The following is a 15,278-nucleotide window of genomic DNA, read 5'->3' on the forward strand; positions in this document are numbered from 1 at the left end:
CAGACAGATGGCAGGAGGCTGAGCATTCTCAGGAAGACTGAGTCGTGTTAACCCAACTCCCAGGAAACTCAGCATGAAGCCAAAAGGTGTAGTGTTAACTTATAGGCATCTGCCACAGGGGCCTGGTGACGGGGCTGCCACTCTGTGGAGTCTCTCCCTTATAGGAAATTTTCATGGAAGCCGAGGACAACCAGAAGGTCACTTTGTGACGTGAAATCAGGGCTGGGAAAGCAAGCTGGATGCTCTCAAGGTGTCTGAACCACAACCGACAGCCTTCTGAGGGGTGGCCTTGTGGGGCGTAGGCACCCCTGAACCTTCTGTCTGTGGCCCAGCCTTCTAGGACTCCACATGCATGCTGAGTCCTCGTTAATAGCACTAATAAGGGCTTCAGCTTCCTTTGACGTCTGGCCAGGACTTGATTAGATTTCCAGGCCGCTGCTCTGCCTTTGGCAAGGGAAACATCCTGTCATTTAAAGCGGTTTCTGCAGGCAGCTGATGTCATCTGCTCTGGGCTGGCCGCTCTGTTCCACTCCAGGGTAATCCTATTTCCACTCTCACTGGCTCCTGAAGAGATAACAAACTGCAAGGAGGCGATAATAATAAATAAGAACAGTGGTGGTGGCCAGCGAGTGGGTGCTTGCTGCCGGCCTGGCGGGTGCTCGTGCCCTGGAGACGTGCCAGTGAGCCTCACAGCCTCCCACGGGGCAGGCACTCTGCCCCATTGCATGGGCCGCGGGAGGGAAGCCCATGGCCCAGGGTCACACCCAGCCATTGGTTGTGGGACTAGAACCGGGCCTGTTGGACTCTGAAACCCTTGTCCTTAGCCACTACCCTGGCATCTCTCCAACAGACCCAAAATAAAATTCTTCTGGATTTCAAGAAGATGTGCATGTACCCTCAGCATGATAAATGCTGATCTAAGAAGTTGAAGTCTTAGTTTATGAAAAATGGCATTTGTTTGTAGTTTTTTTGTTGTTGTTTTAATTTTTTTTCAAACTTTTTTATTTTTTACCGAGAGCCACACCCAAGAAGCCTTGAGCAGGTGAACTCCTATTTGTATTTTATCACTATGGAAGAGAAGCTTTGTTGAAATAATTGGCAGAATAGATTTTTCAAGAATTTCAGGCCGGGCGCGGTGGCTCACGCCTGTAATCCTAGCACTCTGGGAGGCCGAGGTGGGCGGATCGTTTGAGCTCAGGAGTTCGAGACCAGCCTGAGCAAGAGCGAGACCCAATCTCTACTAAAAATAGAAAGAAATTATATGGACAGCTAAAAATATATATAGAAAAAATTAGCCGGGCATGGTGGTGCATGCCTGTAGTCCCAGCTACTCGGGAGGCTGAGACAGGAGGATCGCTTGAGCTCAGGAGTTTGAGGTTGCTGTGAGCTAGGCTGACGCCACGGCACTCACTCTAGCCTGGGCAACAGAGTGAGACTCTGTCTCAAAAAAAAAAAAAAAAAGAATTTCATCAAAGCCGGGTGTGGTGGCTCACGCCTGTAATCCTAGCACTCTGGGAGGCCGAGGCGGGTGGATCGCTCGAGGTCAGGAGTTCGAGACCAGCCTAAGCAAGAGCAAGACCCTGTCTCTACTAAAAATAGAAAGAAATTAGCTGGACAACTAAAAATACATATAGAAAATATTAGCCGGGCATGGTGGCGCATGCCTATAGTCCCAGCTACTTGGGAAGCTGAGGCAGAAGGATCGCTTGAGCTCAGGAGTTTGAGGTTGCTGTGAGCTAGGCTGACACCACGGCACTCACTCTAGCCCGGACAACAGAGTGGGACTCTGTCTCAAAAAAAAAAAAGAAAAAAAAAAAAGAATTTCATCAAAATGAAAACATGACTTTTAAAAAGAAGAACTCATCCCTTGGGAATACTTCTGACCCTGGGGTCCGTGGCCCCCGGTTGATCTCTGTTCTGTAGTGTACTTTGTCACTCTGGGTCGGTGACTAAACACAACCCAAGCTTGAGAGGCAGTTTGGGCTTTTGCGTTAGACCATCCAGGTTCAGAATCTGTTCTCTTCACTCACGCACCGCAAGGATGAGGTCACTAGTGGGAGGGACGATGGCATTCCCTGGGATGGGAGCTGCCTAGGTGGAGCACCCTGGGGAGAAAATGTGCCCTGAGGTGCAGGTGGGAGGTGACCCCACCTCCCCCAGCAGGCTCTAGGTGGCCCCTGGCTTGGCCTGGCCGTCTCCCAGCACCCCTCCAGCCTCACAGTGAGCCCGACAGGAGCAGCCTCGGCTCTGATGACACACTCCAATTCAAGGGTCCACCAGGCCCCAGCCAGGCTGGTGTGGCCCTTTCCTCCCTCCACGGGGGATTCGTCCACCACATCTAGCCAGCAGCCAGGGACTGGAGGCTCAGGCTTTTGGTGTCACTGTCTCACCAGTCCCTGTTTTCTGCTCTGTTTTCAGAAAACCCCAGGCCCAGGAGCATACACAGCTTCAAGACAATTCCCCAAGCAGTCCCCGACCATAGCCAGAATGGGCCGAGAACATAGCCTTTTCTTCAACAACACAATTGGCTTTTAAAATAAAGCAATCTTGGAGCCAAGCTACTTTGAGTTTTAGCAAGTTTTTGTGTTTAGAAAACTGTATTTTGTCTATTCCTTAGCGGGGGGTTGACCACAGAACATGATCAATTGCCTGGGGTGACCATTCTGCTTGCTTATCTGGAATAGTCCCAGCATAATTACCAATGTACTTTTCAAGTGACCTGGTTTGAGCAGTAAATTATATGCTCACTCTGCTTATTAAATACCAAAGAGCGCACTGCGAGAGCCTGTGGCCCTGGGCTGCTCTAGCAGCAGCTCGGGCAGGCCTGGATGTGCCTGGGCTGTGCTCTGTGTGGCCTCGGTCTCAGCCGCATCAGGGCTGTGAGATCTCACTGCCCTCTTAAAGACTTCCTTGGGTAGTGGACATTAAACCGAGGTCAAGCCAAGCCTTGACAGGATCCCAAAAGCTGGTTCATTCTCTCTTTCAACCCCTTGAAAATAACAGTATTGATTCAACCCCGGGTGGATGTGTGGTTTCAAGTCAATGACGGTATTTTGAGTATCTGCTACCGCACTGCGAGGTGCTGTACTGGGGTTGAGGAGTAGAGGCTTGAGACAGAGGTGAATTAGGCACGTGACTGAGTTGCAGAGGGTCGTTGGGGGAGACAGGACTAGAAAGGGGAGGGTAGTCCTGGCTCAGGGAAGGCTGAGCGAGCCACGCCAAGACACTCCTGCCCCATCGCCCCGTGTCTGCAGCCCAGCGGCGGCCGGCGCACTGATAGACTTGCAACAGGAAGACGGCCGTAGTCTCAGGAAGCTGCCAAATCATTGCACCAGGCGCACAGAGGAGTGATTGTGGCAACGAAGGCTGCAGGCATTCAGAGGAGGGAGAAGGCAGAGCAGCTCGGGCCTGGGAGGTAGAGAGAGGTTGGCCACGTTCAGGAGGGCAGCTTGGCCGGCACTCAAGGGACCAGGAGGCAGAGATTGGCAGAGGAGAGGGAAGAGGGTTCGGGGCAAGCAGCCCTATCTGGGCAGAGGCCCAATGCAGGAATAAACATTTGCTGGAGGGAGCAGAGGAAGCCCGGACCAAGGAGAGTGGAGGGTGTGAGTGAGGGAGGGCGTGGGAGTGGGGTGAAGGTCCTCAGAAGGCTGGGACCACATGCCTTCTGCCCAGGGAGCTCTAGCTAGGCAGAGCCTATACACCACAGCCAGTGTCTCTGCAAAGGCTGGAGAGATTCCAGAGTCCTTAATAAATAATTGGAAGGAAACTTTTTTTTTAACAACAACAAAAAAACCCTAACAAAAATCTAATAAAAATGCTTATATTTTGTTATTTTTAAAAGAAGAAAAAAACGCCTCCCTTCTCTAGACTTATAGGCTCTTATAAAACATATGTTGGGGCAAGGAAGGAAAGGCTCTTCTCTCCAGGAATCTGTTCACAAACTCCCTGCTTGGCATTCCTTTGGAGCAGAAAACAGCCACTTGGCAGATCTGATGGATGTCTCAGGGCAGTGTCTGTTGTCCCACTTTGATCAGAAGATGGCTGCAGGGCAGATGGTTTGAAATTTTATTCTCCAAGTGGGTTAAAGTTCCCTCCCCAATCTGCAAGGAAGCCGAGTCTCGGGCAGCACCTGGTACTCAGGGAAGCAGTTGCAGAAGGAGAGTGAGGCGGGAGGTCATCGTGTTTGTCTTTGTCAAGGCTTGCTGATGGGAAGGTAGAGGAATCCCTCAAACCAGCAGGGGGAAGAGGGGTGTTGTGTCATAAGGATTTAGAGGTACGTTACTGACAAGAGGGTGAACGAGGGGCTGGCAGGAGCCATCTCTCTCTCTCTTTCTCTCTCACTCTCTGGCTCTCTCAGGACTCAGGGTCCCTCTGCTTCTCGCTCGGGCCTGCTTTCCTCCCTCTGGAGCTGACTTTCACTCTCTCTTTATGTGTGTAGATCAAACGTGGCGACCTCAGCCTCTCCTCACATCATTTCCTGAGGCAACACCCTAAAAGAATATAACCAGCATCTCCTTGGTTCAAGTCTCAGATTCCCAGGAGAGAGAATCCAGTCGGCCAGCTTCAGTCAGGGGTCCACCCCTGGGCCATCAGCTGTGGCCAGGAGGGCCTGGACCCTCGGTGCAAACACCGTGCCAGGGCCCCGGCTGTGTGGGGTGTGCATAACTGGGGTGGGGGCAGCTCCCCAGTGTCCTGGGAGACAGTGAGGACCCTTTCAGAATAAGAAAGGGAGGGTGTCTTGACCAGCCTGTGGGAGGAGTGTGTGGGGCCTGCAGAGGTTTGTGCTTGGAGGTGGAACCACTCTGGAGAACATTCCGCAGGGCCACCGGGACTGCCTTTGTTCTGTGTCCATCGGGGCATTCCTTGAGCTTTGCCTTTGGCTCCTCGAGTGAGGGCTGGGCCTCCTTTTGGGAGCTGGCGGTGCCTGCACCTCAGACCTGCCTTTCTTCCCAGCCCGCCCTTATCCTCCTGTGTCATTTTGGGTGGTGTGACAGAGGCGCTGCCCCAGGTGTAGCAGAGGCTGCATGAACAGGATAAGAAGAGTGACTTTACTTTTCTTCCTTGGTGTATCCCAGTGTTTTTATATTAATAGTGTTTCACACTGATTGGGGGAGGCTGTCCCAGAAAGACCAGAGGGTCTCTGAATGGCTTTTTCCAGCCATGAGCCTAACCGTGGGACAATATTTCCAAGATGGAAGAAGAGGAGAGACTGGCAGACCTGGGCAGACGTTGAGCCTGAGCACCCAGCCACCAGGGCTGAGGTGTGCATCGAATCCAGGAGGGCTTAGAAGGGCCGGAGGGCACTGCACATGTGAGGAACTATGGTGTTAACTGGGCTTGGGAGGGACTTCCTAAGCCAGGGAGGGACTTCCAGCAGGGTCTCAAATAGCTCCCCCCCCACCCACCCCCGCCTCGCCTCCCCTCCATGCTAACTGCTGTGATGCTCGCCCTCTAGGCCCCTGCCCTGGTGCCCCCCCCCACCTCCGGCATCCCTCTGTTCCTCCCACACACACCACCCCCCACCCACCGCCAACTGTCCTCTCAATTTGTCTGCAACCTAAGGGTCTGTCTCTTCTTGGCTGCAAAGATCTTGTGCCGTTTCCTTGTGCAGTTCCCTCTCCATTAAGTCAGAGCATGTCAAAAGTCACAGCACTGAGGGGACAGCTTGTCTTCCCTGCCCCTTTCCTCCTCCTTCCCTCCTTCCCCACTCCACCCCCTCTCTGCTCTCAAGGCCTATAGGGGACACCTTCCAGACCCGAGGCTGAGTGGCAGGCATAGGCTTTGAGGCTAAGGGCCACAGGTGGCTCAGGTGATGGATTGGTCCTGTCTCCAGCATCATCTCTGAAGTGCCTGATGCCACCTGGAGCCGTCGGTCTCAGGCCCTCGTGCCTAGGATTACTTTGAAGCCCTTAAAAACACAATTCAAAATCTATAAGTTTAGAATCAAAGGTTCTTTGCACTTTCTCTTTATTATAGTAAAACACTCAACATTAAAATTTCCACCTTAATCATTTTTAAATGTACTGTAGTTAAGTGATGTTAAATACATTCATAATGTTGTGCAATCATCACTATCCATCTCCAGAACTCTTTTCATCTTGTAAAAGTGAAGCTCTGGACCTATTAAACATTAACCCCACATTTCTCCCTCCTCCCAGCCCCTGGCAGCCACCATTCTACTTCTGTCTCTACGATCTTCATTACTCTAGGTACCTCATGTAAGTAGAATCATACAGAATTTGTCTTTTTGTGGCTGACTTATTTCACTTAGAATAATGTCCTCAAGGTTCATCCATGTCATAGCTCATGTTAGAATTTCATTCCTTTTTAAGGCTGAATAATATTCCATTATATGTATACACCCCATTTTGCTTGTCTATTCATCTGTGTATGGACAATTGGGTTGCTTCTATGTTTCAGCTATTGCAAGTAATGCCGCCATGAACATGGGTATCTCTTCAAGACCTTACTTTCAGTACTTTTGGTGGTATACCCAGAAGTGAAATTGCTGGATGGTATGACAATTTTTAATTTTTAGAAGAACCACCATATTGTTTTGCACAGTGGCTGCATTATTTTATATTCCCAGCTACAGTGCACAGGGCTCTAATTTCTCCACATCCTAGCCAACACTTGTTATTTGCTAGTTTTTTTTTTTTTTCTTTTGAAACAGGATCTCCCCCTGTTACCCAGGCTACAGTGCAGTGGCATCATCATAGCTCACTGCAACCTCAAACTCCTGGGCTTCAGCCTCCTGAATAGCAGGGACTAACAGGTGCACACCACCATCGCTGGCTAATTTTTTCTATTTTTTTGTAGAGATGGAGTCTCACTCTTGCTCAGGCTGGTCTCCAACTTCTGGCTTCAAGCAATCCTGCTTCCTCGGCCTCCCAGAGTGCTAGGATTACAGGCACGAGCCACCTGTGCCTGGCGTAATTGCTGGTTTTTTGATAGTAACCACTCCAAATGGGTGTGAGATGGTGTCTCATTGTAGTTTTGATTTTCACTTCCCTAATAATTAGTGACATTGAGCATCTTTTCATGTGCTTACTGGGCATTTGTATGTCTTGGGAGAAATGTTTCCTCAAGTCCTTTGCCCATATTTTTGCCCTTTTTTTTTTTTTTTTTTTTGAGACAGAGTCTCACTCTGTTGCCCAGGCTAGAGTGAGTGCCGTGGCGTTAGCCTAGCTCACAGCAACCTCAAACTCCTGAGCTCAAGCGAACCTCCTGTCTCAGCCTCCCGAGTAGCTGGGACTACAGGCATGCACCACCATGCCCGGCTAATTTTTTCTATATATATATTTTAGCTGTCCATATAATTTCTTTCTATTTTTAGTAGAGATGGGGTCTCGCTCTTGCTCAGGCTGGTCTCGAACTCCTGAGCTCAAACGATCCGCCCACCTCGGCCTCCCAGAGTACTAGGATTACAGGCGTGAGCCACCGCGCCCGGCCTGTAGTAAGTTTTGAAATCAGGAAATGTGAGTCCTCCAGCTTTGTTCTTTCTCAAGATTGTTTTGGCTTGAATCAGTGGTTCTTAACCTAAGTTGCATGTTCGCATTTTCTAGGGAGCATTTAAAGTCTTGGTGCCTGGCAGCTCCCAGACAGACCGCCTGCCTCCCCAGTCCCCACCCCGGTGATTTCAATGAGTGGGCACAGTTGAGAACCACCATTGAGATGGTGTGAAGGCACCAGTAACCAATAACTCTGGCCGGAACGCAGGTGGTTCCCCCAACACTAAAGGTTTAAGAAGACAAGGTCCCTGCCCTAGGAAGGTACTCTCCAGGTATGAAGATGATCCTGATCCATTTTAGCATCTGGCTAAAGAGGGGTGGAAATTTCTCTGGGGGAAGCTACTGCCTGGAGCATTCTCAGGTGGCAGTTGTTCTGGGGAGAAGGATAAGCAGGACGCTTCTTGCTAGCCTGACTCTTGTTAGGGGTCCCCACAGACCCTTTGGTTTTGGCCAAGCGCTGGGCTATAGGCATGCAGAGCCTGCCAAGCCCAAAGGGAGGGGTTTGGGCTCTGGATTCAGGGCCTCTGGGCTGCAGATCTGCCCGTCCTGCCAGGCCTGTCCATCCGCTCTCTCCTTAGCAGGGCTGGGGGGGCTTTTGGGGGCTACTGCCCAAGACCCAGATCCCAGCTGGGCTTATCTGCAGCCTCCCCAGAGAAAAGGCGACTCTGGTTGGCAGGAGGAGCCCAGGCTGGAGCTGTGGGCTGGGAGGGGTGGGGAGGGGAGTAAGAGAGGACAGGGAGGGAGATGGGAGACGGGGGGTGCAGAGCAGCAAGGGAAGGGGCTCATCGAGTGGACACTAGAGCAGGGCCTCCCAGCAGATGTTCTGCATCACCTTGTTAAGAACATCTTTGCCCATATTCAAGCCCAGAGAAAGGCACCATACTTGTGAAGAGCGGTGGGGTTCAGCGGGGCCTGACCGGCATGGCAGGGAAGGGCTGCCAAGGCTGCTTTGGGTGGGAGTGTGCTCAGTTCCTGAGACCTGCGGGCAGTTCTGACAAAGTGTAGGGTGGGTGGTGGAAGGCAGGTTGGGGAGGGCTTCTATAATAGAACGCATGGGAAGGACTTGAAGGGTCTTGAAGGATGAAGGGCAAGGAGTGTGGGGCCCAGTAGGAATTCTGGAAAGAGGTCTTGCTGGGTGTGAGTGGGTACAGGAGGGCATGGCCCTCTGAGGCCCCAGGAGACCCGATAGACTTGCGGGAGGAAGGAGAAGAGGAAGGAAAGTGGGCAAGGACCTAGGAAGGCATAGCTCCCAGATCAGAGAGCGGCTCTCTGCACGGAGGGAGTGCCGGGCCGCAGCCTAACACAGCCTGCGGGAGCCCATGTGGGCTCAGCCCGGCGTGTGCAGGGCCAGGCTGTGCAAAGCCCCTGCACCCTTGGCGGGGTGCTCTCAGGGGTGGACTGTGTGTGTCAGGCAGGATGCCACCACCCAAGCCACTGAGCCCTGGGCCTTGCTGAGGGTAGGGGATTGAGCCTGGGCTCCTGAGGTGGCTCCAAGCCCGGCACAGACAGGATCAAGGGAGTTGGTAATGGCCTCTTCCTGCTGGGCCCAAGCTGAAGCAAGTCAAGAGGTCACAGTCAGAGTGACAGGAGACTACCCAGGCGTAGGGACCCTGGGGAAGGCCGTCTGTGCTCCAACCTCCATGTGGGGAAGGGCCAGAGCTGCTCTTCTTCAGCAAGAGTCTCCCGCGCCTGCTCCGATTCCATCTCGGCACACGTGTGCGGATGAAAGCAGCGAGTGAGGCTCTAGATCCCCCTCCCGGGCTGGTCTCCGGGCGCACAGGAGGACGGTGCAGGGAATCAGAGTGAGCCTCGCTGTGGGGTGGACAGGGCTGCCGGCAACACACCGGGGGGCCCACGTCTTCATGGGGTCACTGTAAGGATACGAGGAAACCGCGGATGGGAATCCTGCCCTGGAAGTCAGGCTGCAGGGGTTGGAGGGTCATTCAGGACAGAGTGGAGGGAGCTCCAGGGCTCCCATCATCCTTCTGCGCCTGGAAAGCGGCAGCCCTTCCTCTTGACTCCAGAGCTCCGCCCTCACAGAGAGTCACCTGCTCTGCATTTTTGCTTTTACCTCCCAGCTCCTACCAACCCACTGTGGTCTGTTCTCTTCTCTGCCCAGGGGCTTCTGCCGCTTTTCAGCCTCTGCTCCCACCCGCGAGGGCCCCTCTCTCTCACACTCACATCGCAGAGGCCAGGCCCTCCGCAGCCCTGGCAGTGCAGACGACACGCGAGGCAAGGAGCAGGAGCAGCCGTTCCAGGGCAAACGACACTGAGGAGACGGGCAGTGGCGTGTGTGGTCCTGGGCTGGAGGAGGGCGACGCTCTAGGGAACAGCAGTGCCCAACCCGGAACCCGGTGGGAGCTCAGATAAGAGTATGGGAGCCGTGTCACATTTCCTCATTCGTCACCTGTGCTGTGGTTGGGGAAGGGGCTGACCTTTGTTCTTGGTAAAAAACACAGAAGTACTAAGGGGTAAAGGGGCATGATTTATGCAACCTATTCTCAAATGGTTAAAAAAATGTGTTTTTAACAGTGACTTAACCTCTTGCCAAATTCCAGAGAGACAGTTAAGAGAGCGAGAGACCGAGAGAGTGAGCGAGAATAAGAGAACGACGATGCCCATGTCCTTGTGGGCTGCCCCTGCGTAGGGGCGTCAGGACTGCTCCGAGCCTGTGGGTCCCCAGAAGATGCACTTTGGTGCTGGAACCCACCCTAGTCCTGTCAGCTGGTGGTCAGGACGGTGGAGTCTCACGGCCCAATGCATAGCTCCTGTGGGGGACCTGTTCATGCCTGCAGGCACCTTCTGAAGACCCTTCCTGTCTGGGAGAAGCCCGGCCTGTGTGACCTCTGCTTAAGAACCTTCCACCGGCTGCACAAGGGCTGGGGTGGTGGGCAGCACCGAGTGCTGTCCGTTCCTCTCCACTGCAGCCAGTGAGGTGAAGCTGGGGGCAGGGGGTGGCTTCTGGGCACTCAAGGGGCCCCTGGACCCCTGTGTCCTCCCCTGGGGTGCTCCCATAGAGGACCCCTGGCGATGCAAGACTCCTCGGATCCCAGCAGGGTCGCCTGCGGGGATGATGGGAGCCTGCACTTCGCAGCGTCTGCCGATGGCGGCAGTGCACAGAGCGCGGCCCTGCGATCTCAGGCCTACCATACACCAGGTGACTGTGAGCGGCGGCTCCGTGATCGCTTCACTCTTCTTTGGAACAAAACCTACCTCCCAAGCTTGTTGACCATGAAAGGAGTGATGAGGAGGAAGAATTCACAGACAAGTGGAACAACTTATAAGCAGTCCAGTGTACAGCTATGTTAATATTGTCACTGTCATCTCCGTTCCAAGAGGAGAGCTAGGACAGGAGCCCCCGGGGTGCACCGTAAGGTGATGATGATAGTGAAGGAGAAAGGAGGGGTGTCCGGGGGGCGTGTTCTATTGTCTGCTCCCTCCAGAGGGCCCAGAAGGGCAAGGCGTGGAGGCATGACGGGCTGGTGTGGGTGCTGAGAGGGGCCAGGGCATTGTCCCCTGAGGACCCCAGCTGCCTGAGAAGCCATGCTTTGTGTCCTGAGGCCCATGCCTTCTGGTTACAGCCGACTGGGTCAGGAGAAGGTACCTCCCCAAGGCAAGTCGGTCTACTGGCTTCTGAGTGACCCCAAAGTGAGTGGGACCAATCGGATCCTCTCGTTCAAGACTCAGCTGCTCAGGGAGGAATGGCCACAGCGCCGTAGGAGGCAGGTCAGCAGGACGGCTGGGGTAGTGTTGAACACGGGCCTGGGGGAGCAACACCTCTGGGTGCACGAAGCCAGTCAGCAGGGATAGGAGCGGGCAGTGGGCAGAAACAGAGAAGACAGCTGCTCACATGTATTGAGAATGTCCCATGGGCTAGGTGCTGTTCTAGGCTCCTGATGTGTTTTTCTCACGTCACCAACATAATCCACAAAGCAGGCACTATTCCACTATTATCCTTATTTTACAGATGAGGAAACAGGCACAGAGAGGTTAAGCAACTTGCTCAAGGCCACACAGCCAATCAGTGGTAGAGCTGCACCTTCAAACTTGAGGGGGTGACTGCAGTGTCACCGTGCTGCCTCCATCACGGTTGTGTGGCTGCTTTGGCCCCAGGCCTGTGCACTGCAGTTCAGGAAGCTTCCTCTTGTCTCTTATCTTCAGTGGGTCTCTGTTCTTTGCAACAGAAAGAGCCTGATGAAAATTCTAAGAAGTTTCTGGCAGGGGACAGCAGGATACTTTCAAGTCAGGGCCCCCCAGCCTCCCAGGATCCTTTGGATCCATACCACGTGGGTTGGTGCCACAGGTCACTTAGACGCGAGGCTCCCTGGCCGTGGGTTGTCATCCAGAGCTGGCAGCATGGGCTGGGCACATGGGCAGGTTTGTTTAGCTGGAGGCTTCCCAAGGCCAAGAAATATTTGCACAGTGAGGACATCTGAGTGCCGGGTGGGGTTGCGAATGCAACAATGAGCACTTTGGTACGAGAAGGGAGTCTGGGTGGTGGGGGCTGAAATTCCATTCATATTTGTGTCTGCAGATAAACTCTATTAATACTGAAGTGCACAAGTGGGAGCTGTGTCCTGGAAAGTGGTGGGTGGGTTGGCGATCCATGGGTGCACCAGGCAGCCCCAAGTCTGTCCCCAGACTCCAGCCCTCATTCTGGCACAACAGGTTCCGATGAGGGAGTTGGCTTCCCCGCTCTCCGTTGAGGGTTTGTGTGTGACAAGTAATTTGATACCAAGTGCTGGTTCAATCACTAAAGTTCCTTTATGTGTTACCTTAAAAAAAGGTCACAGCAAAAGAGCAGCTGGGCACCCAAAGGTGCCAAGCAAAGCCCTTCCTCGTGGAGACAGCAATGCCCAGTCCCAGAGCAGGGCAGAGGGAGGGTGTGGAGGCAGCCAGGCCCCCGGGAGCCTCAGAGTAGGAGGTGAGACCAGCCCTGAGTTCGAGGGGAGGTCTCAGGGCGGCTGTCTTCAAAGTGGGGTGGCTGCAGCCTGCAGCAGGTGACCCCTGGGGCACATGAAGAAAAGAGTTGTATGAATTCGCATCATTCTTTAAAATTGATTTGATGCATGTTATAACAACAATATCCACAGTGTATTGGCATGTGGTATAACGGACCTAACGAGTGTACTGGCATGGACTTAGCAGAGGCAGCGATCCGGGCGGCCTGGATCCTCCCCGCACCCCGCTCCTGGTGCTTCTCCTGGTGCAAGGCCCGAGGGTCAGTCTCTCCTGCTCAGATAGCGAGTCCAGCCCTGGCCTTTCCTGGCTGTGCCCCAGAGGCAGCAGGGGGCTCAGGCCGACCTCAAGGACAGGTTGGAGGCCAGAATCAACCCCACCTGGACCCCTGTGCCTCCTCCTGCTCTCCTCCAGGCTTTAGCCCCAACCTCACCAGGTGACACTCTCAGCAGCTCAAATCCAAATCTTCCCAGAAGACCCTCCCTTCCTTCCTCTTCCACACTCCCTCCCAATCCCAAGCCTTGGCCCCAAAGCCTTCTCTGGCCTCTCTCCTGGTACCCCCTCCTCTCCACGGTGGCCCAGGGCCTGTCGCAGGGCTGTGTGCCCAGTGAATGAACATGCTGCTTCAGACAAACCTGCTTCCCCTTCAAGGGTCTCTTTATTCAATCTGCAAAGTCACTGTCAGCAACTTGGCCAGGCCCTCTGTGGCTTCCAATAAGGGAATGCTTAAAAGTCGAAATACATCTGGTACGTTTCCTGTTACCAAGAATTGACTTCCAACATCTTTGGGCACCCCAAGATAGATCAATAGCATTTGCTCTTTCTTTACTTTTTTCTAACAGAATTCCAGAAAAAAAAAATAGATCTCTATTATATATAATATATATATATATTTATATACACACATACATGTATAGAAGATCCTTCAACCAAGAAGAGGCAGAGGATCCAGGGCCCCCCCGGGCACCCCCTGGCCTGGCACAGGAAGGCAGAAGGCACCAGCTCTCTTGGGAAGCACCTCGGGATGAGCAGCGCGGCACAGAGCGGGGCACCCAACAGCTGCTCCCTCTGAGGGGATGGGGCTATGACAAACCAGGGTAGCCCTCACCCAACCTGTCCACAAGTACCTGATGCAGCGTCAGAACTAAAGCCCAAAGTGCGGATACAAAAGGATTTCCCTGGCAGGCCTCTGGGGGACCGACTCCCAGGGAAGAGTTCTAAGAGCATCACACGGCAGGGCTGGGGGAGCCGGCAGAGAAGACATCTGCCCAGCCGCCCCCGGACTCCTGCAGACGGGGCCTGTCAGGGACACAGAAGACTGCTCAGCCACAGAGAGGAAGGCTGGGCTCCATCTCCCCCTCAGGTCTCCAACCACAGCCCCCACGTGGACCCAGGCAGGGGCACCCAAATGGCCAGGGTGGGGCTTGGGTCACCCAAGAAAGCCCAAGGTGAAAAATGAGCTGTGGGTGATAAGATGTATCGGGGGCCTTCCTGGAAACTGCCCGCCTTCACTGCTGGCCCTAGAGGGACCTGCACTGTAGGGTAAGGCTTGAAGGAACCCTGTGTTGACTCGGGCTATCACAAAGCGCTGGGTCCAGGAACCATGTTTGGTATCGTGAGGCCCATCCTAGGGGGCTCTGGCCAGGGGCCTGGGAGGCTGCTTGGGCCAGGGCACGTTTCCAGGGAGACGGGGGTGGTGGAAATGCAAGAGTGAGTTAGGGCCAGCGCTCAGTGACCCTGACCAGACACCAGAGGCCCCGAAGGCACTTGGGAGCAGAGGGGAAGAGAACGGGAGGGCCCAGCTGGCAAAGAGGTGCAACGCTGGCATCATCCACTGACTCAGAGTCTGGGAGAGTGGCCCAGAGATCACATCTTCTTCCCACTTGCCCAGTTTCTTCAGGCCGTGACTGCCCTGGGTGAGACCTGAGAGTGACCCAGAAGCCTGTGCTGTCCAGGGACTGGGGAGTAAGGCCCTGGAGCATGGGGCTCCCAGACCCCCAGGCAGAGGTGCGGGTGGGGGTGAAGCACAGCTGCGAGGCTCCCCCTACCCGAGCTCTCGGGGAGCAAGTCTGGTCATCACAACTCTGCCCGTCACTTAGGGTTCAAGCCAGACTGTCTCCCAAGGCACCCAGGAAGCAATCTGGGAAGACCCTCTTGGCCCAGCCAGGGGGAGAACCAGGGCCGCAGCCTGCAGAAGTGTTCACTAGAGGTGTATTCCCCTGAGGCCCCACACCTGAATGCCAGTGTCCCTCCGGTTCCCAGCCGCCTGCCTGCTCCTGCCAGCTCGCACGGGCAGCCCCTTCCTGCCGCTGCCGTCAGAGCTCTCTGGGGATGATGGAGAAGGGCAGCACGGGGCTGCTGGCCTCCAGCTCCAGCGCGGTGAGGAAGCAGTCGACGGCGGCCTCGTTCTGGCCCTGGGCCTGCAGCACCTCGCCCAGGCCCTGCCACGCCTCATGGCAGGTGCTCTGCCTCTCCACGGCGTCCCGAAGTACCTTCTGGGCCAGGCTCTTGTGGCCCAGCCGACTCAGCATCAGACCCTGCAGACCAAGCACAGGGCCGGGTTACTGAGGGTGTCCCGGGGCACGGGCATCCTGGCGATCGGGCCACCAGCCAGAGGCCACCGTGTCTGTCCTGGGCACATCCTATCTGTCCCTGCCTCAGCCCAGCTGCCCGGCCCACCCACCACAGGAGCCCTATTCCTCCTGACCCCAAGGGATGGACTTGCAAGTCCCCAGACCTGGCTCTGAGTCTCCCAGCAGGGATCCTGGGCAGGTCCAAACTCTCTGGCCCTCAGTTTCCACATCTGTA

At 54.5% G+C, this 15,278-nt stretch overlaps 1 protein-coding gene across 2 annotated transcripts in view; it reads right to left on the reverse strand.

Annotated features, from left to right (window-relative positions):
• Nucleotides 1-13,378: 13,378 nt before the first annotated feature.
• Nucleotides 13,379-15,278, reverse strand: part of TTC7A (tetratricopeptide repeat domain 7A) — a 117,290-nt gene continuing 115,390 nt past the window's right edge. For both annotated transcript variants that reach the window (XM_069494934.1, XM_069494933.1), the window contains one exon: nucleotides 13,379-15,007. In XM_069494934.1, the coding sequence (XP_069351035.1) occupies nucleotides 14,786-15,007 (222 nt within the window). In that variant the 3' untranslated portion in view covers nucleotides 13,379-14,785. The remainder of the gene's footprint in view (nucleotides 15,008-15,278) is intronic.

The sequence above is a fragment of the Eulemur rufifrons genome, chromosome 19 (genome assembly GCF_041146395.1).
Source record: "Eulemur rufifrons isolate Redbay chromosome 19, OSU_ERuf_1, whole genome shotgun sequence".
Taxonomy (NCBI): Eukaryota; Metazoa; Chordata; class Mammalia; order Primates; family Lemuridae; genus Eulemur; species Eulemur rufifrons.